This window comes from Leptinotarsa decemlineata, unplaced genomic scaffold (genome assembly GCF_025532065.1).
Source record: "Leptinotarsa decemlineata unplaced genomic scaffold, Ldec_3_MD MMD2_tig00026336_RagTag_RagTag, whole genome shotgun sequence".
Taxonomy (NCBI): domain Eukaryota; kingdom Metazoa; phylum Arthropoda; class Insecta; order Coleoptera; family Chrysomelidae; genus Leptinotarsa; species Leptinotarsa decemlineata.
In genome coordinates, this window is record NW_027412692.1 from 7,919,006 (window position 1) to 7,941,147 (window position 22,142).

The 22,142-nt window shown below is 34.5% G+C and overlaps 1 protein-coding gene across 8 annotated transcripts in view; it reads right to left on the reverse strand.

The window, feature by feature from the left end:
• Nucleotides 1-22,142, reverse strand: part of rdgC (retinal degeneration C) — a 172,328-nt gene that overhangs the window by 54,422 nt on the left and 95,764 nt on the right. For all 8 annotated transcript variants that reach the window (XR_012467417.1, XR_012467420.1, XR_012467419.1 and 5 more), the window contains 3 exons: nt 13,734-13,824; nt 1,408-1,556; nt 557-724 (listed from right to left, as the gene is read on the reverse strand). Coding sequence is in view for 3 of the 8 variants with exons in the window: in XM_023157508.2 (XP_023013276.2) it covers nt 557-724; nt 1,408-1,556; nt 13,734-13,824 (408 nt within the window). In the remaining 5 variants the exon portion in view is untranslated. The remainder of the gene's footprint in view (nt 1-556; nt 725-1,407; nt 1,557-13,733; nt 13,825-22,142) is intronic.

Below are 22,142 nucleotides of genomic sequence, written 5' to 3' on the forward strand. Positions count from 1 at the left end.
TACTTTTCTTATCTAAATAAGGGTCGTCGGACGCACCCCTCCGAGGGGGTGCGTACTACAAAAAATCTGATTAGTCTGAAAGGTGTCTCCTTTAATTATAAATCGACGTGTCCGAGCTTTATTTAAAAAATCTTACTTTTTATATTCAAAAACGACTCTGATAAGTTTCCGTTGTTACACACTGTATATAAAATAACTATTGTTTGACACCAATTTTAAAATTTCCATTAAATGTCATAAGTATAACTAATATAATAAAATCAATATTGCGTTTGAAGAATCTGGTGTATTCCATTCATTCAAATATTTCAAGCAAATTTAGAGTGAATCATCATTGTTCGTGTATTTTATTGAACTGAGATCTTTCTTTTGCATCATTAGAAGTTATTCGAAGCTGATGGCGTTATTTGAATAATTGAAATGACCGATGTTTCGAGTTGTCAATTAAAAAACTGTCTTCTCAAGTCATAAGTAACAATTACTGGTTCACATTCAATACACATCTCATATTGAATATTTCAAGAAGTCATTCTACAGTATTATTGAAACAAAATACCTTATGTAGGATAACTAGAAGATCATCAAATTTTCCATGGAGGTCTCCACACACCGTCAATTGTTTTGAAATCCCCGTTGAGGCAATGTTGATGTTGGGTAGTTTTTTCAAGGATATGATGGATCTCTTCAGAATGTCTGCTACGTCTTTTGGTGGCAGTCGAAAATGCTGAAAAAATAATACAGTAGAATAATTCATTTGATGACCGACATATCATGAATAGTATTTGATAGTATCATGTGATCCAATAAATTATATGATTTTATTACATTAGGAAGAGAAAATTACATAATTATGATAGCTTATCGGTTACTTCTTGAAAATAGTTTTCCAATTATTCGATTTCACTTGCAATCAAAGGCTCTGGATATTTTGACTAGCTCAAGAAACTGTGGAAAATTCAAGCTGATATATTGTTTCGTTCGAGAGTTATCTGTTATTTCGAACGACACATAGACAGATAGGCGGGCAGAGGAAGTGACAGACAGGTAACAAAATAAAAATATCGAATTTGAACAACTGTTTCGAAGTATTCACTGGTCTATCTCTTCAAATAAAAAAGTTGGGGCTCGCTTCGGGGACTGTAGCATACTACTCCTAACGATCGTATCATTTCCGTAAAAAAAATTAACTAATAAATAACTCAATCAAATGTGAAACAAGCTAAAATTCACCAAGAGAGATTTTACTTGCGCCTCACAGTGACGAAAATCATTATTAATTTAAGAACATTTAATTTGAATTAATTTTTTGGATTTTGTTACTCCAAAAACAGACACACTCTTTTGTCGTTCTTTCCAAAATAATATACTCAGTACTATTCTATGTATCACTCAAATATTAATACTCACTCGATGTTTTCGAAATATCTCTATCAGTTGAAGGATAGCTTTTTCCGTATAGGGATACTCCAGAATGAAGTTTGATAATTTCCTCTTTTCTTCTGGTTCGTAATATTCTTCATCTGGAGATTCATCGTCAAATTGTAAATTAAGATTTTCTGAAAAAAAAAACTCATTTGAATGTTTCGAAGCCATTTCATCTTTCAGTATCAAAAATGTTAGCAGATAACAGTAAAACTCAAATTATTATTGATAATTTTTTGAAATAACTTCATAGTCATATTCAGTTGTAATAATGGAAGAATACACATGCGCCATCAATTTGTGCATCCGACATAAGTTGAAAAAGTAATGGAGACGAAACGAAACGGCTCCAAACAACCTGATATTTTCCAAACAAGTACTTTTTCCAATCACCAGAACCGCAATACATTTCTTGACTCACGTTTAATCAACCAAGTTGGCGTTTTCAGTTTTTCTCCAACTTCTGGAGACGGGGAAAGTGGTTGATGAAACTTGCGTCGAGAAAAGTATTGCATTTCCGTGATTGGAAAAAGTGCTTGTTTTGGATTTATTGTACGCCAAAGATCATTTATTTCATTTATTTATTTATTTTTATCCAAACAGACCTACTGGTCTCATTACATGGATAAATAATATTTATATATAAATATATATATATATATATATATATATATATATATATATGTATATTATGTGTTGTTTTTCCGGGTGTTCATCCGTTGTGTATTATTCGATAGTCGACGTTTAGCCATCATCTCAAATGGCATTATCAAGACGAGTTACTGCTTCGCTTCGAGAGGTGTAACTGATGTTAGGTGATGTTTCACATACAAAATGTATGTGAAACTTCCATGGAAGATATAAAAATATAACTCGACTAAAAACTCTTCATGAAGACATCTACAGCTGGCAAATAAGTTTCTTTCAGATACAATCAAGTAAAAAACCTTTTGAAACGAAAACTTTCACATAAACTTTGAACTTCATAAAAAGTTCTTTCGGAATAACTATATGGAAAAAGCGCCTGTAAACTAACTCTACTCTTCCCATATTGAGAAACGAAAAAACAAAATAACTATAATACAAACTCTTCATAAATATTTGTAGATAACGCATAGAAGTTTCTTTCAAATATAAACTGAACATTGACTTACATGAAAGGAAAGAGTCCTTTCGTCACAACTACTATCATATTGTTGTATGCAAACGATTTGTCAGAATATCTGAAAGATTGCCACCCTAACATGTTTGCGGATGATACCACTATCACAGTTACAGAGGGAAATATTGATGTACTTCTTAGTAACGTAAAATGCATAATCGATGGTTTTAGCTCCGGGTCTCAGCGAAATAGATTAATATTAAACTCCACAAAAACTGTAATAGTAAATTTTTATAATAGGAAAAATAATGTTCCAGATGATCTACAAATTATTGACGAAATAAAGATTAGTAGCGAAGTAAAATTTTTAGGAACTTACTTGGATGAAAGCTTGTCATGGGATCTGCAAATAATAGATGTCTGCAACAAACTAAACAAGACATTCTTTGCTTTAAGGCAAATGAAATCATGCATGGGCACAGCAGGTCTACTAGAAATCTATTTTGCTATGGCATATTCACATATATTGCTCAATATCATAGCATGGGGTTGCAGTAATGAATTCATCAGAGTATTCGTAGCACAAAAGCGCATAGTTAGACTAATTTTCAGCATTGAACACCAAGACAGCTGTAAACCAGTATTCGTTAGGTAAAAATTTTTATCGGCTCCCTCAGGTAATGATCAATTTCTTTTATTTCTTTCATAATGCAATGTTCATGGAGTATTTTCTTCTATAAACGATTTCTGAAATTACCTGCAGTTTTGAATCGTACGCTTCGCATCTAGAGGTGTCATATCGTGATCTAGTGTGCTCTTCTTAGGGAACATGTTTGCCTCTCTACTAGTTATGACAGTTGACGAACCGAAATGAGTTTTCCGTTGATGTTAGGTTTCAGCAAGAAGACGTGCCTTTTCATTACGACAGGCTGGCTCAAAAGTGACCAGTGAACAGGCAAACGTGGCTCGTTAGAGCACCTGATATGATGCCCTTAGATTTTCCTGTTGATGCAATCGACGAATATCAAAAATAAACGTGGTTCTCCAAGGCTCCACGATTCATACCATAAAAACTGAGTAAACATACTCGAAATTGTGAAATGTGTCTGTGATAAATACACAAAATTTTCAAAGGAAAACACAAATATAGTCGTTTCAAAAAATCGCCGAAGAGTGCTCATTTACGACTATATAACTCACAACAATTCCCACGAAAATTATAACTGAAATTTGCAAGTTTACACAGCAGTTGTACACTATGATTTGTGATAGTGGTATATGCAGGATGTTGAAATTAGGTTTTCAAGTATTATTTTGTACAAAGCCATATTGAAATTCTCAAAGAAGTTTTTTAAACAAGCAATATTAAGGTGAACGTAGTAAAGACAATATTTATTCATGAAAATTTATATATTGGAAAGGTTTTGTCATTGCTACTTTGAAATTTAATATTCGATAATGGATTATTATCAAAAAGCATCACAATAGCATTATACAGGCTGATTCACGGTGGATGACACATTAGATGTTTCTGGTGAACCAGACAACGGATCACTTTGAAAATTTAATGAAGGGCATATTCGGACATTCTCTAGCCAACTAAAATATTTTCGGCAATGCGGTGTTGCCGCTTCTATTAGAAAGCAGTAGCAACTTTGATTTTTCAAATGGAACACTCTGTATATAATATTATTTTTGGAATCTCCAACAATTGCCCGACAACTTTTCTTGATATTTCTCTATACCTATCTGTTACCGTTTTCGAAATAAAAATTAATTTCAATTTTTTTCTTCGAAAATCATGACTTCTAAAAATGCCGATATCTTTTAGTGAAGTACTATGATATCGAAATTTGGTTTGGAGTTAGGTGATACTTGGACACTTCCCACACGTCAGCCTAATCTCCGTTACTTCAATACAGGGTGGTAGAAAAATACAGTTTTTTCGTTTGCTTGAAAAAGTTGCTGAAATTTGATTATTTTAAATAGAATACCCCGTATATTATTGAAAATTCGGAAAGCTGCTGAAATTTGCTTTCTTTCTATGTATATCATACCTATACCTAACTAGTCAAGTTTCGGACTTGTGAACATTTATTTGTGAAAATGTCCCTTCAGAATGGTATTTCCATTCGGTATTTGGTAAGCAGGCCATGATTACTATTTGACAGTAGCGTTGTGACATTCTCCTAATAATTTCGACATTTTCGTCACTTCGGAAGTTGCAAATACCTTCAAAACGATGAAACAAAACTATTCAAACGAAGTTCTTATGAATTTGATTATTATTTTTGGACAGTGTGACAAAATTATCAGCAGAACATGTAGAAAGTTCAATGAAATGTATCCGAATCTACCGCCAATGAACCTCAAGAAATTTATACGAATTCAGAACAATTTCAATATGTTTGGATAAACTTTAAAAAAGCACCAAGAAACTTGAAATTGGAAATATTGATATGAAAAATTATAAAAAAGTAAAACAATCATGTGGAATATTTCAAAATATGTTCGAATCGCTGGCCGTTCACTTCCAAGCACTTTAAAATGCGGGTGTTGACTGCTTTCGTGGTGGCAGATCTGATTTCATTGGGATCCAAATCTTCAAATGTTTGGGCAATCCTTTCTAACAATTCATCTCTCGAACGCACGGGTATTTTGTAAACTTTTTCTTTAAACATTCCCCACAAATAAAAATCTAATGGATTAAGATCGGGTGATCTCGCTGGCCAATTCCATGGTACCAAGCGCCTCATCCACCGATCGTCAAATAGTCTATCCAGTTCTGCGCTCACTTCTCTTGTGCAATGTGCAGGAGCTCCGTCTAGTTGGTACCAACAGTTCCAATAATCTTCGAGTGGCAGATTATCCACGAAACTGTCTACAGTATTCTCCAAAATATTCAGGTAGCTTCTGGATGTTAATGACTCCTCGTATATCACGTACCTCAATTTGTTATCCATCAACATGCAGAAGACATTAAAACTAAATTTTTCTTGAAATCCGGCTTCTTTTGTGACGTGAGGATTTTCACTGGACCAATAATGACGATTTTTTCTATTGAAAATCCCTTCTCTCGAAAATTTCGATTCATCAGTCCAAATAATTTTATTTAAAAAAAGTGGATCTTCTTGAATGCGTGTCAACAACATTTCACCAAATTCTACTCTCTGTTGAGGATCTTGAGGCTTCATTGCTTGAATTTTGGTGAATTTATAATCATGCATTTTATGTCATCGCAAGATTCTTTGAACCGATGAATATTTTATACCCAAATCTTCTTCAGCACTTCTTATCGATGACTCGGGAAATGCGTGAAAATATGCTAAGACATTAATCTGGTTGTCTTCGAAAGTTACGGGTCGAGGCAAGTTTCTTGGTGCTTTTAAAGTTGATCCAAATGCATTGAAATTGTTCTGAATTCGTATAAATTTCTTGAGGTTCATTGGCGGTAGATTCGGATACATTTCATTGAACTTTCTACATGTTCTGCTGATAATTTTGTCACACTGTCCAAAAATAATGAACAAATGCATAAGAACTTCGTTTGAATAGTTTTGTTCCATCGTTTTGAAGGTATTTGCAACTTCTGAAGTGACGAAAATGTCGATATTATTAGGAGAATGTCACAACGCTACTGTCAAATAGTAATCATGGCCTGCTTACCAAATACCGAATGGAAATACCATTCTGAAGGGACATTTTCACAAATAAATGTTTATAAGTCCGAAACTTGACTAGTTAGGTATAGGTATGATATACATAGAAAGAAAGCAAATTTCAGCAGCTTTCCGAATTTTCAATAATATACAGGGTGTTCCATTTAAAATAATCAAATTTCAGCAACTTTTTCAAGCAAACGAAAAAACTGTATTTTTTTACCACCCTGTATTGAAGTAACGGAGATTAGGCTGACGTGTGGAAAGTGTCCAAGTATCACCTAACTCCAAACCAAATTTTGATATCATAGTACTTCTTAACTAAAAGATATCGGCATTTTTAGAAGTCATGATTTTCGAAGAAAAAAATTGAAATTAATTTTTATTTCAAAAACGGTAACAGATAGGTATAGGGAAATATCAAGAAAAGTTGTCGGGCAATTGTTGGAAATTCCAAAAATAATATTATATACAGAGTGTTCCATTTGAAAAATCAAAGTTGCTACTGCTTTCTAATAGAAGCGGCAACTCCGCATTGTCGAAAATATTTTAGTTGGCTAGAGAATGTCCGAATATGCCTTCCTTAAATTTTCAAAGTGATCCGTTGTCTGGTTCACCAGAAACGTCTAATGTGCCATCCACCGTGAATCAACCTGTATAGTATGTGCCCATCTGCATAGTATGTGCCCAAATATAATTTACGCATATTGTAACAAATCTTACAAATCGAATGTAATGGTGAAATGTTCAGTTTGCATGCGATTTTTCCGGCATGTATGTGTTAACCTCTCAGTAGGGGAAATTTAGATCCTGTGCGAACAGGATAAGGGTTATACATGGTCTTGTTCGGGCTGCAGGAATATTGGTAGTCGGATTAATGATTTGAGGAGTCTTATATTATCATTACAAGAGGATATTAGAGCTCTGAAAGCTGAAAATAGTACTTTGAAAACCACTACTGAACCTTCGCCTATTACAGAATTTGAAGATATTATGGAGGAATTAAGTAACTCTCGAAAGATGAATTTAATATTATTTTGTTTACCAGAACAAAATCAATCAGATCAGCCTCAAACTCGTTTAGATAAAGATGTTTCCGATGTATGTGAAGTACTGAAGACAGTTGATCCAAACTTCCAACAACAGAATTTGAAACCAATTAGACTGGGTGGATTTCATGAGAAAAAAAACGTCCTGTGAAAACAGTGCTGCAGAATGAATTACAGGTCCTTGATCTGATAAGAAAAGCAAAAAACCTGCAAAACATTCCATATAAGGGAATATCTATTTCGTTTGACCGCACCCGTAGACAAATTGAACATTACAGGAAGCTGAAGGAGGAAATTAATGCAAAAAATGCCGAGGGTCTACAGAAGTATATAATTAAGAATGTTGGTAACCCCAGAATAGTTGAAGCTTTAAACTAAATGCGTCCAGCAGTTATAGGGAACGAAACCAACGCAGTATCTTATGTTATTATCAGAATGTGAGGGGTCTCAACAGTAAAATTGACTCATTCAAGGCAGCTGACAGTGATTGTGAATTTGATTTGATAGTGTTAACTGAAACCTGGCTAAGTGAGGATTTTTCAAATTGTGAACTCTTCACAAGCGCTTTCTGTGTACATCGAAAAGATCGCAAACTGGAAACGGTGGATAAGGTAACAGGGGGAGGTGTATTAATTGCTGTAAGGGACTTCATATATTCAGAAGTAATGGATATTAATACATTTAATATACAGTTTCTTTTGATTGATAGTTAAATGTCATTTGGAGCATAAAACATTCTCCTTAATAGCTTTGTAAATATCTGATACGATTGGATTAGTTGAATTTGAATGTTTTTTTGATGCCTTGAAATAGTTAGATTATTCATATGAGGGTAATTCAATTTTTTTGTCAATTTCAATGTTCCGAAGTTCATCGAAAGGGATTTTAATGATCCAAAAACGCGTATAACCCTCAACTACTTTGACATGCTTGAGTATAAACAATCAAACTGTATAACTAATTACCTGAACAGAATGTTAGATCTAGTTTTTTCACCTTTTTCTCGTTATGTTACCCATGAAAATTTGCCTTTTGTACCTGAAGATAATCACCATCCTGTATTAAGTATCAAAATAGCTGATATACACATCAAAGAAAAGAATTTCAAGTTAAACCAATCAAACATCACATATAACTTTAGGAAAGCGAACTTTCCATCTTTGTATAGAGAGATAGAGGAAACTGATTGGAGTAATTTAGGCACGTCTAAGGACAATAATAAATTATTCGATAATCTATATTCAATTTTATATGGCATTTTCGAGGATCATATACCCAAATTCAAAAATGTTAGTCATGTTTATCCTAAATGGTTTCATTCTGATATCATAAAGAACATTAAACAGAAAACTAAATTCAGAAAAAAAATCAGGAAATTTAGACGTGATGAGGATATATTTCAATTCCAACGTTTGCGTGCTTTGATTAAAAGCCAAATAAAAACCGCACATAACTATCTTGCAAACATTCAAACAATGTTGTCTAGATATTTTAGCAGATTCTGGTCATATGTTCACTCTAAGAATAATAGCACAAGAATACCAGGATCAGTAACATACTTAGGAAACAAACTCGAGAATCCTCAAGATATTGTTGATGCCTTCAGTAATTTTTTCAGTGAGGTGTATTCAAAATCTGGCTCACTTTTGAACAAAGTTGGTACAGTGAATAATAATGTTCATATTCATTTTTACCCCATTCAAGAAAATGAGGCTGTATCTGCAACTAAAAAACTAAAGGACAAACTGACATCAGGCCCAGATATGATCCCTTCATTTTTGTTGAAGGATTGTGCAGCAGCATTAGCAAAACCTTTAACGAGAATTTCTAATTCATGTCTGATATGTGGAACATTCCCAGATATTTGGAAATTAGCTAAAGTATGTCCTGTATATAAAAGTGGTGAAAAATCATATATAGAGAATTACAGACCCATATCTATTTTATGTATGTTTTCTAAAATTTTTGAGATTATTTTATATAATCGCATATATGTTTCTGTTCAACGGCAACTATCTCAACAGCAACACGGATTTGTTACTAAGCGTTCTACTGTTACAAATCTAGTCATTATTACTCAATTTATTTCCGAGGCATAAGATAACAATGGCCAAGTTGATATACACGGAATTCTCTAAAGCATTTGATAGAATTGATCATGGTGTCTTGCTCAATAAACTGATGAGTTTTGGTTTTTCGAATATTGCCTGTCATCTGATGCAATCCTATCTGACATGTAGAAAACAATTCGTCTCCTATAAGGTTATAAATCTAAAACATATATATCTTCTTCTGGTGTACCTCAGGGTTCCAACCTAGGTCCTCTTTTGTTTTTATTGTTTATTAATGACTTATATGAGCGTGTAAATCTTCAATCTCAATTAGAATTTCTTGTTGCTTGGTGTAGCAACAATAAATTGAAACTCAATGTGGAGAAATGTAAAGTAGTGAGTTATAGTCGAAAAAAAGAGGTTTATACATTCCCGTATGTAATACAGGATTCAGATCTGCTGAGATGTAATGAGATCAAAGACCTAGGGGTAATATTCGATCATAAATTAACATTTGGTAGACATATTTCACAAAAAGTTTCAGAATCTTTCAGAGCTTATGGTTTCATTGTTAGAAATTGCAGAAACTTTCATACTATTAAAGCCATGAAGCTGTTGTATTTCACCTACGTACGTTCAAAGATAGAATATGCAAGTATCGTCTGGAGTCTATTCTATGAGATTCATAACATAGCCATTGAAAAAGTTCAAAGAAAGTTTTGTAAATTTCTAATTTTCAAAATAGATGGTTCTTACCCTCAGAGAGGTATCAGTAATGATGTAATATATGAACGTTTGGAACTTTTTAGTTTAGAGCATCGCAGAAAATGTGCGTCGCTCATATTTTTATTCAAGTTAGTGAATGAGAGAGTTGACTGTCCTGAAATTCTTGAACAAATTAACTTCAATGTACCACGGCCAGCTTCACGATCTCAATCCATTTTTAGACCTCTCTGAGCAAGAACTAACATTATGCTCAATTCCCCAATGTATGTTATGTGCACAATTTTCGATAGCATTTGTGCCCATGGTGATTTATTCTTCATTAACCTTCATACCATTATTAGAATTGCTAACATGCACTTCAAGTAGGTAATTAGAATTAGTTTTTCTTTTTTGTTCATTTTATTTTTCGTTTATAGTTAAATATTGTGAATAAAATTTTATATTGTCCTGTAAATGGGTAACTGTTGGACAATAAAGCTATGATAATATGTACTCGTATATTACGATCAATTATATTATCCTTGATTTTTCAAAAGCATTATAATTTTTTTAATCGATGTGGGTCAAGAAACTATAAAAAAAATTATTATAAAATATAAATATATTCAAAATTTTTTTCATCAACCAACTCCAAACCTGAGAAAATTGTGGAATCACAAACAATCAGAATTCAAAATTAAAAATCGTTCAATCAAGGGTGTTTTTTCTTTGAATAATTTTCTACCCTAATCGACCTAACGATAATCCGCATTACTCATTTTTCATTCCATAGCCCCTCGCCCATTGAAAATCAAGAATAATTATTCTGTAAAAAGACCAGGAATTCAAAGGATGTGAACCGCACGAAACCCAATAAACAGCATTCAAATTGCAAGAGCGATTAAAAGTAACGATGTCGTGTCGGTCTTGGAAAATTTATTAGTCTTCCTTCCGCTGAATGTAGGATAATGCGTCGTGGATTCTGATGTTTGTAAAAAAGTACTCAGTGCTGGGTTCATGATTATTTTAGAGAAGATTCCCACAATTTTTGTATCAAGACGGAGAAGTAGAGGGCCAAAAACTTTCTTTCCAAGAAATTAATCCCTCCTAAAAATATACCCTTTCAATTTAAACAAGATTCCTATGGCTGGGATTCATTCAAATAAGCGAACGAATGTTATTTACATACTGTCATCGATGACATGGATGGATTCAACACATTCCGTGAGAAAAAGTCGTAATTATGAACGAATCGAGTGTTTTTTCTCATAATGTTATCCGTATTTGCTACTGAAGAGCCGATAAGGCAAGTGTCTGACGGTGAAATATCGGATGTCTAGCAGTGAGAATGACAGTGTTTCATGTAAGTGAAATTTGACTTTTTTGAATAAGTATTGTGTGTAGAAATCCTGTGAATGATATCTGATTGGATTCTATTACGAATGATTGGAAAACAAATGGAATAGAGACAAGTGTTTTTCGTATAATTCAAGATTCATATGGAAGTATTTGATTTTTCATAAATCACTTTCAAATGGAAATTTCAAGATTTCTATACAATGAGGGTTGCCTCTTATATTTCGGGATTAGAGAACAAAAACAAATATTATTCATCAAAAATCACTTTATTGTTTTTCAAAATATTCCCCATTAAGATATATACACTTTTGCATGCGTTTGAACCAATTGTCGAAGCAATTTTGCCACTCTGATTGAGGTATCTCCAAAACATGCATTCTGAATGCAGCAACAGCTTTTTCAGGTGTCGAAAAACGTTGACCTCTCAGTTTGTTTTTTACGTGCGGGAATAAAAAGAAGTCATTCGGTGCCAAGTCAGGACTATACGGCGGATGACTCAACAAATCGATGTTTTGGATGCTCAAAAATGCAGTTGTTTGAGCCGATGTGTGAGAGCTCGCATTGTCGTGGTGAAGAGTGATCCGTCTTCGGCGGTTGGTTTTCCTGATTTTTTCGAAGAAAACTGGCAAACAAATGGTTGTGTACCACTCAGAATTGAGTGTTCTACGTTGATGTTGGATTTGGCTCTTCTTGAAACACCCATACAGTCGACTGATATTTACTTTCGGGCTCATACGCTTAAATCCAAGATTTATTATCTGTCGCGATGTCAAAGACGTGTTTGAAAGTACCGCAATCGTATTTTCTGAGCATTTCCTTCGACCAATCGACACGAGCCTTTCTTTGAGCGATTGAAAAATTGTATGGGATCCAACGCGAACGAATTTTTTTGACAGTCAAATGTTTATGCAATATTCAATGTATGCTGGTCCCACTAATGCCTAAGGTTGTCTTAATTTCACGATAGGTCACATGACGATCTTGCAATATCAGTTCGCGCACAGCATCAATGGTTTTCGGAACAACAACTGATTTTTGACGACCTTCACGAAATTCGTCTTGGAGTGAATTACGACCAGGATGGAATTCACCATACCATCGATAAACACTGGTCCTTGATGGAGCTTCATCGCCAAAAATTGAATTAAGTTCAACCATGCACTGTTGCTGAGTTAACCCACGTCGAAAGTTGTAAAAAATAATCGCACGAAAATGCTCACGATTCAATTCCATTTTTGGGCCGAGGTGCATCTTTTAGGTTATTGTAAACAACACAAATAACGCGCGTATATCAAAACGTTCTGGGTACGTATAAGATAAAAAATGTCCAACTTTACGATAGAGCTGTCACTTGCCAGATTGCAACACTAGGGTTGCCAAATCCCGAAACATAAAAGGCAACCTATCGTATATATCTCATCCAGGGCCGTCGCCATGGGGGGGATGGGGGGAGCTCTGCTTTTTTGACTTGGGAAAAAGTTGGGAAATTTTGGGCCGTGAAGATACAAAAAAAAATAATAGTAAAAATGAACAAAAATTAAAAAAATAAAAATCAGAGAAAAGAAAGGGAGATGTAATAAGAAAAGGGAAAGAACCGGGAGAAGGTTGGGATTTCCCAACATGCATAACTTGGAGATCCCATACTTTGAAATTCTGAGTTGTTTGAAAATTTCAAAAAAGTTTAATTTCTACCAAGTAAGAGAACAGTCCTGAACAGTCCACAAATTTTGAAGTGAAAATTTTACAAATTTCCCAAATTTTCGCTGTTTTTTCGACTTGAAAAAGTTGAAAAATTTCGGGCCGTGAAGATGGAAAAAATAATAGTAGAAAACAATAAGCACAATATTATTTAAGTGTTATTTCCTTTCATTTGTATTGAATATTCCTATACATGGTGGATATGGTGGATGACCAAGGACCTTGGTCCAAAGTAGAATAATTCCCATTATTATTTTTATAATAACCAAAATTTATTTTGGTTTGTGCATACCCTAACAGGCATAAGCATTCAGCCAATCTTTGGATAGCTAAGTGAGAAAATTAATATATTATAGTAGTAACTAATCTTTCGGCTTTAATTTTTTCGAAAGTTGGTAAATTTTGCTGGTGGGGTTGGGAAAATTTGGATTCCCTCCCCCCTGGGGAGGCCCCGCTAAGGCCCTGATCTCATCCAATATCACACTCGGTCATATTATTACTGATCCTGCAATGAACAATTGTAAAATTTTATGTTTGAGACAAATAACTAAGTATACAGTACCCACGTTTATATTGGCAAAAAATGTAAGTGGTTTCATTTGAGAATTTGAATCAGAAAAAGATATTTCATGAAATTGATTTTTGAAAACCATTCGTGCCCAGTATGTAAAGGATTAATGTAACTTACCTAAGGAAGAGCTTCTAGAAGTTTCAGTAGAATCGATCTCTCGATCCGACTGAGGAATGTGTGTCAATAATGCATTGAAGAAGTTGTACAACTGAAACAAAAACAACTGTCAATTGCCTGAAGTAATAAAATTCACGAAGTCTCATCACATTTTAAAAACAGTCAAAGATGTATAGGGTCTTCCAACGGGAACTTCTCCGTTGGTAGACCCATTTTGTTGAAGCTGCATCTGTCAAATTATTTGTCATTTATTCAGTCTGTTTTGTCAAATCACCATAAACGCATATAGCAGTCAACAACATGTGCAAATTATGAAACTGTTACATCAAATTAGGTGTTCAGGTCGAGCAACGTACCGCACGATTCGCCCATTTTACGACCGTCATTATCGTCCTACCAAAAAAACTATTCAAGTCCACTAATTTAGTAAACGATCGATCAACAACCCTATTTCGACGAAACGCAAGATCTGCCGGAAATATCGCCGCTGTCTGTGAGAGTAAGCAGCAGAATCCGAGGCACTCGATTTCGCATCGTTAACAGGAACTTGTCCTCACGCAGATCACAACTTGGTGAATGTTTGCGTTGTAATTTCGGCCTGCACCCGTACAAAATTCAACTGAGCTGGGAACTGAAGGTAAACGACCATAGACAACAACGTGTGTTCGCGGAATGGGCTCTGGAGCAGTTGGCAACTGGGCATCTCCAGCGATGAGGTGCATTTCTGGATGAATGGGTACTGATCTGATCATCAAAAAAGAGAGTCGGTAGTTTTGTCCATTGTTTTGGTGAATTTCGTTGTAGGTTCTCTGTTATTGATAGAATCGAGGAAAATATCCAATTCATCTATGTCACGTTACCAAATATATGAATATATAGAGTGGTCCAACGAGAAGTATGCACCTTGCTTTTGTCCTTTTTTGTAACTTAACGCAAACATGCTCGGACAGGTCAATTTTTCTTTTGAGGGGGACACATTTTAGATGTATTTTTCTACCTGTGCCTTCAACCCCCTAGCGAGGGTGAGTAACAACCCTAAAATTTTAAATGGAAAGTGGAGCCGAGTAATATATCATTTGAAAGGACACAAAATTATCTTTCCAATGATACCTAATTTATTGTATTCCACTCAAACATGTAGGTATTATGAAAAAAAAAACAACTACAAACCAGTACTTTGAAATGTGTAATTGACTTAGTAGAATCCTACTTCACCAAGTGCTGAAAATGTGACCAATTTGCTTCCATACAATAATACAGATTTTGTTCAAATCTATTCAGGTGTTATACTTCTGCACTCTGCTGTAATTCGTTGGCAGAGATCTTCTATGGACTCGGGCTGCGTAGCAAAACATTTATTTTTCAAGTGTCCCTAAAGGAAAAAGTCTAAAGGCGATAAATCAGGTGACCTGGCAGGCCATTCAATGAGGCCTCTCCTTCCAATCCACCGTCCAGGAAACCGGTCATCTAAAAACTCTCTTACCGGAGCAACATAGTGAGGAGGTGCTCCATCTTGCTGGAAATGAAGCCGATCATCATTATGATTTTGGTCATTTTCAATTATTTCTGTTATGAGAGGATCAATTGTATCTTCAAGCATGTTCAGGTAAATCTCACCAGTTAAATTCCCAGAAATAAAAAGTGGCCCTACGATATGACTACCTAATATGCCACACCAGACATTGATTTTTTGAGAGTACTGGGAATGGACCTCTCGAAATAAGTGTGGGTTACTATCATCCCAGTAACGGCAATTATGCCTATTCACAGCTCCATTCAAAAAAAATGTACTCTCATCGGAAAAGTACGTCTTGAATGATAGGTGCGGATCATCAATCAGTAGCTGGCTCAGTTGTTCACAAAATTGCAGCCTTCTATCGGGATCATCTTCATTGAGTTCCTGTACTAATTTAATTTTGTACGGATGAAATTTATAGGCTTTTAATATCCGTATTATGGACGAACGGGAGACACCTGAGGCTGAGGCTGATGACTGTTATTAAAGAGGCGAGCAGAAGTCTAGCACAACTATTATGTTGATAATAAAGTTTAACAATTTCAACTCGTTCAGGAATGGAATAAACCATTTTTACAGTAAAGTTGAAATAATTTCAAAAGCAACCGAACTAAATCAATGAACGTTTGCCTAAATTCTTTTTGTACACTTATCTGCTGTTATTATTTGAACCAAAAAACGCACGAGAGAAATTGAGGAATGTAGTAGTGATAAAAATGCCGTGTTTTCCGCATTTCCATTAACACCAAAAATATCGAGTAAATGTTCTTGCTTTTTTTATAACTATTCAAGTAAATACAACAAATTAGGTATCATTGGGAAGAGAATTTTGTGCCTTTTCAAATGATATATCACTCGACCCCACTTTCCATTTAAAATTTTAGGGTTGTTACTCACCCTCGCTAGGGAGTTGAAGGCACAGGTAGAAAAATACATCTAAAATGTGTCCCCCTCAAAAGCAAAATTGACCTGTCTGAGCATTTTTGCGTTAAGTTACAAAAAAAAGAGAAAAGCAAGGTGCATACTTTTCGTTGGACCACTCGATATGAAACCAATACATAGAAAACCCCATTTTGATAAATTAGTACAACGCCAAAATTCTAATGCCAGCGCTCAACGAACAGAGAAGAAAGGAAATGAAAATATGGCATCATGCTCAATAAACCTCATGCTCAAATGTAATCTCTTCTCCTGAGAAAAGAAGCTGAACTTCGAAAATTCCATGCCATGTGAAGTTATGAACAACCAGTATATGTGCAAACTTGTCATTCAATTTCGAAAGAGCTTAAATTCAAAATTTATAAAATTGTGTAACATTTCAAGAGACTTTTAGAAGAACTCGAGGAAGGGAATAGTTTGAGGTCATGAACGTCATCCGAAGAAAGTACATTTTGAATTATAATTCATGTTTATTCGTTCAAAATATGATATAACTAGTTGACTTGTAGCTCTTGTCCAAAATTCTATATCGGACAAACTGAAAGAACTCTTCCCAAAAGAATAAAAGAGTACAGGAGAGTGGTTTCTTAAATGGAAAGACCCATTTAACATTTGCGAATAATCTTGACAATGAGGCATTAGTTCAGTCACAATTATGACATATTGCATTTGGAAGAAAAAGGTTCAAAACTCAACCTTTTGAAGTACAGTAGAATCCGGATATAACGACCTTCAAGGGACCGGATATACTATGTCGTACTAATCGGACGACGCACAAAATGGATTAATATTATAGTAGTAGCGTGTATATTAGTTCATTAGTCTTTCATTCAGCTGAGCGACTGCTGATTGATACTTGAATAAAACATTTTATAGGAATCACATGCTTTATTTCAATAGTTCTTGAATATCCTAATGTACAAACATATGTACTTACATTATGTACTGTAATACAAAGAGATAAAATACACACGCAATGCACCAAAAAATGATGTTACTAACATAGAAAGTCTGTCATTTGAGTTTGTTTTTGACAAACTTTTGTTCGGTAGTAAGAATTTCGTACAGCATTATGAATTCGCGACATCATTGTTTTCATAACATCATCCTCCAAGTTAGTCTGAAGTGGTCTGACAAACACATTGAGCCTTTCCGCAGCCTTCAGAGCTTTAGACACACTCGAAGTTGGATAAATCTCCTCTGGCGCGTCATCATCACTGTCATTATCTTTGCTATTCGCGTCGTTGGCAATATATTTTCCACAATGTTTTTATCAGATGGTTCCTCACAAGTTGCGACAGCATCATCGATACACGCGTATTGTTCAAAATCCTCGTTTGTTATGGGTAACTGATGCATATCAACATCCCTCGCCCAAATGCTCAGTGGCACGTCATCTTCTTCGTTGAAATCATCTAGGTTTGAAGTTAGGCTACATTCTATATTGTTTCGCAATGCCTTATTCAACTGCTCACGAGTAGAAGTCCTTGCACGTTTGAATTTCAAAACATTGGCAATGAACAGCGACTCGATCTCAACTTTAGCCTTTTTAATTGTGGATATTGTAGAATAGGATACGTCAAACTCCTTTGCGAGGGCTGCATTTGATTTAACTGCTTCTAATCGGTGTAATATTTCACTTTTTTCTTCAATTGCAAAACACTTTCGCTTCACAGAATTCATTTTGTCGAACTTTATTATGGAACCTCTGGCGTAAAATCAATCTATTAGTATCTGTTAGTAGTATCTATCAATAGAGGTACCTAAGAAGAGGGAGTACGCTAACAAAACATTGCGCGACGTTTAAACCGGATGTATTATCATCGTCCATAGAGAATATCTATGGACGATGGTATTATCATGAAAAACGGTCGCTTTGCTTGGTTGCTTAAACCGGAGTCGCAATAAACGGTATAGTCTCTGTAAACGGATAGTCGTTATAAGCGGAGTCGTTACTTATGAATTCTACTTATTTAGAAAACAGTAGATGTTAAAATTGGGAATGAATTACTTAATGATCAAATAGATTTGAATTGTGCCCCTGTATTGAATTTAGTTTGGAAGGAGAAAGTTGGTAAATAGGACATATTTAAAAAGTAGTAGAAATGATAGCTCAGGAACTTTTTTATTCGTTATTGTCCAGTTTTATGAGTTGTTTCTAGATAGAGGAATAGTGTAGGTAATAATAAGTTCATTATGTAGAAATTTGGCAGATAGTAATAGTCATATTGACTCAAATTACTATAAAAGCACGACACAGAATTTGTATAAACACATATATGATGAAATTGGCCGATATTTGATGAAAATCCATAACTAACGTATTCAAAAAACACTTTATTGTGAGATTTTCACTAATTAATTTTACAAAAACGCAACACGTGTTTTGCCATACAATGGCTTCTTCATGTCTTTACATGTTACATGTGTCTTGTACAAACAGTATTGTGATCGAAACACTTGTTGCGGTTTTGTAAACTTTAAAGTGGAAATCTAACATCAAAATTTATGTTTAAAAAAATATGTCTATTTAAAATCTGTTCTTACGTTAACCAGCTGTCGCACCCCTCAGAAGTCGAAACTTGTGCGAGCTGAGGATTAACGAGGTCTTAACTTTTAAAATTGATCGTTCAGCCTGGGGCTGGAACCACCGACGAACACGGCAGTCGATTTGAGTGAGTGAACAAAGCACCCACGTCGAACCGACCGGCTACCGACCGACCAGGAAAAATTCATAATGAAAAGTGTTACTGGCAAGTTGGATAAATTCATTCTGAATATTAATTCAAAGGCAGTAACATTCACAGACGAATGGTAAGATGTTCTTTTCGTTTGATCAATTTCGTTTTATTCCAGGAGAGTGAAAACCAGTAAATACCAGAAATGTACCTACATACAGATAAAACTTTCAGGCAATTATTGAATGAAAGCTGTTTTCAACTGAGAAAAAAAAGTCACTCCAAAAATCTCGTCGTTTGATTGAAATATGTTTCAGCCATTAGATAAAAATCCGAAATTTCCATTTTCAGTCGAACAGTTTTATTGTTTGATGGATTATTTCCATGGTAGAACGCCGACTGGTCCCTCGAGGGCTTCATTGTGTAGCGTATGATTTATCATTTCATTTATTCTTATGAACAATACCCTGTTTCCATGTGAATGATGGAAGCGCGGTGAGAATCTTGTTTTTCAAAGGAGATTTTCGCGTATTTCATCCCATTTGAATTGTAAATTCTCCTCTGGCCGTGAATTTTAAAACACCAGGGACTTGTCGATTTATCATCCCACACGCATCATTTCGAAAATGCCGGAATGGAGTTGATAAAGTGAAAGAAAAAACTGTATTTGTAAATAAACCATCCGAAGGAAAAACGAAGGAAGAATATCCAATTCGAATCGGAAGTAGTATATTTTCAAGAGAGATTATTTTTTGGGAAAGAAAGTTTCTGGCTTTTCTCTCCGTCTTCATACAAAAAAAGTGGGAGAGATTTTCGCGTATTTCATCCCATTTGAATTGTAAATTCTCCTCTGGCCGTGAATTTTAAAACACCAGGGACTTGTCGATTTATCATCCCGCACACGCATCATTTCGAAAATGCCGGGATGGAGTTGATAAAGTGAAAGAAAACACTGTATTTGTAAATAAACCATCCGAAGGAAAAACGAAGGAAGAATATCCAATTCGAATCGGAAGTAGTATATTTTCAAGAAGGATTATTTTTTGGGAAAGCAAGTTTCTGGCTTTTCTCTCCGTCTTCATACAAAAAAATGTGGGAGACTTCCGAAGGAAAGAAGAAAGAAATTCATAAGATATTTTTGGGAATTAGCCGATACTTGATGGATAAAAACGCTTGATGATACTCTTGTATAGCGAAACACGTGTTGCGGTCTTATAAACTGTCTAGTGGAAATCTCACAGTGAAGTGTTTCTTTACAAAGATGTGTAGATCGTGCATAGAAGTTACTTTCAGATACAAACTGGAAAAAAGCCCTCTATAAACAACTACTTTCACATAAACATTGAATAACACGCAAGAAAAAGTAATATCGAAACAACTACTTCCATACATGTGATTCACGGTGGATGGCATATTAGACGTTTCTGGGGTAAATTTTCGTTTTGAGGACACCCGGCGATTTTGAAAAAATTTTTGACTGTACTTACGTATTTTGATGCGTAAATTACGAACCCGAAAAAAGAAAGCAGCGCTCTCCCTTATTTAAAAAGTTACGGCCCTTCAAAGTTCAGAAAAGAGCAACTTTTCAGCCTTCTTTTTCACCAAATAAACTATTTAAAAACACAAGCATTTATTCACTAGGTCACTTTTACACCTTATTCCTCCTTCTTTGACACTTTTCACTTCAATAATCAACATTTTTCTTATCAAAAACTTCATTCAAAAACGAATGCTTCTTCTGGTGACACTCTTCTATTCGTAGGTTAGTTACTAGTGACATTTCAGAAAAAAGCGGTTGGTATTTGTCGTCACCTTCTATTTCAAATGCGAAGATTTGAATTTTTAGTTTGACGTGAGAGAAAAATACAAAATGAATTTGAACGAAATTCATAATTGAGTGAAAGTAAGAAATAATTTAATTCTTTATTTACCTACTATTTACTACCAAAAACCAATTTACGAGCTAAAGAATGAAGGCCAAAAACATTTGAATTACTTTAGGAATATTGACTGCATCAGTCGTACCAACCATGTCATTAACCTTAAAAACGCAAAATACAGTGATATGTAACCAAAAAGCAGCTCCGTACATTTTTTAACATTTTTATAAGAAAAATGTTGATTATTGAAAAGTGTCAAAGAAGGAGGAATACGGTGCAAAGGTGACCTAGTGAATAAATGCTTGAGTTTGAATAAATGCTTTAGTTTATTTGGTGAAAAAGAAAGATGAAAAACTGCCCTTTTCTGAACTTTGAAGGGGCATAACTTTTTAAATAAGGTAGAGCGCCGCTTTTTTCTTTCGAATTCGTAATCTACGCATCAAAATACGTAAGTACAGTCAAACATTTTTTCAAAATCGCCGGGTGTTCTCAAAACGAAAATTTACCCCCTGTATATAATATTAAAAATTATTTTTGGAATCTACAAAAACCACACGACAACTTTCCTCGATATTTCGCTATACCTATCTGTTACCGTTTTCGAAATGTGAATTGATCTCAATTTTTTTCTTCGGAAATCATAACCTCTAAAAATGCTGATATATTCGAGTTAAGGAATACTATGTCACCAAAATTTGGTATGGAGCTGAAAGCTTCCCACACTCCAGCGTAATATCTGTTACTTCAATACAGGGTGGTTAAAAAATACATAAAAATACATAAAAAATAAATAAATTGATTATTTCAAATAGAACACCCTGTGTATCATTACAAATTAAAAAAGCTGTTGAAATTTGTTTCCTTTCTGTGATAATGAACTGATAAGTGCTGCAAATTTATCTTTTCACTTTTGTTCCACACAATGCCTTCCTTTCCTTTCAGAAAAGTTGTCGATTTCAATATTAGCCGATATCATCTGACGATTGGTCTGAAGAAAGTAGAGAAAATGTCAAACAAAAATATTTTCAGTTGACGTATTCTAGGAGTTTTTCAACAAATATCAGAAAAAAGTTTCACAGAATTTATTTAAATTCGTTTTTTCTCACTGTATATACTTTAAAACTGAATTTTAAATTACTTGTACAGCATTTTATATGTTGACATTCAAGAAATGCTCATGAAACTATTATGTTTCAGACAATGAAAATCTCATTTTGCATCACTCGAATAGTGGACTGTTCAAAAAATTAGATGAATTTACATCAAATGGAAATGGAAATAAGTGCTCAAAAAACACTAGAAATATTGACACTGGCATACGGTGACTGTACTCTGGATTAGAAAAATGTTTACAAGATGTGAATGACAACGCTCACCCTGGACGCTTCAGCACATC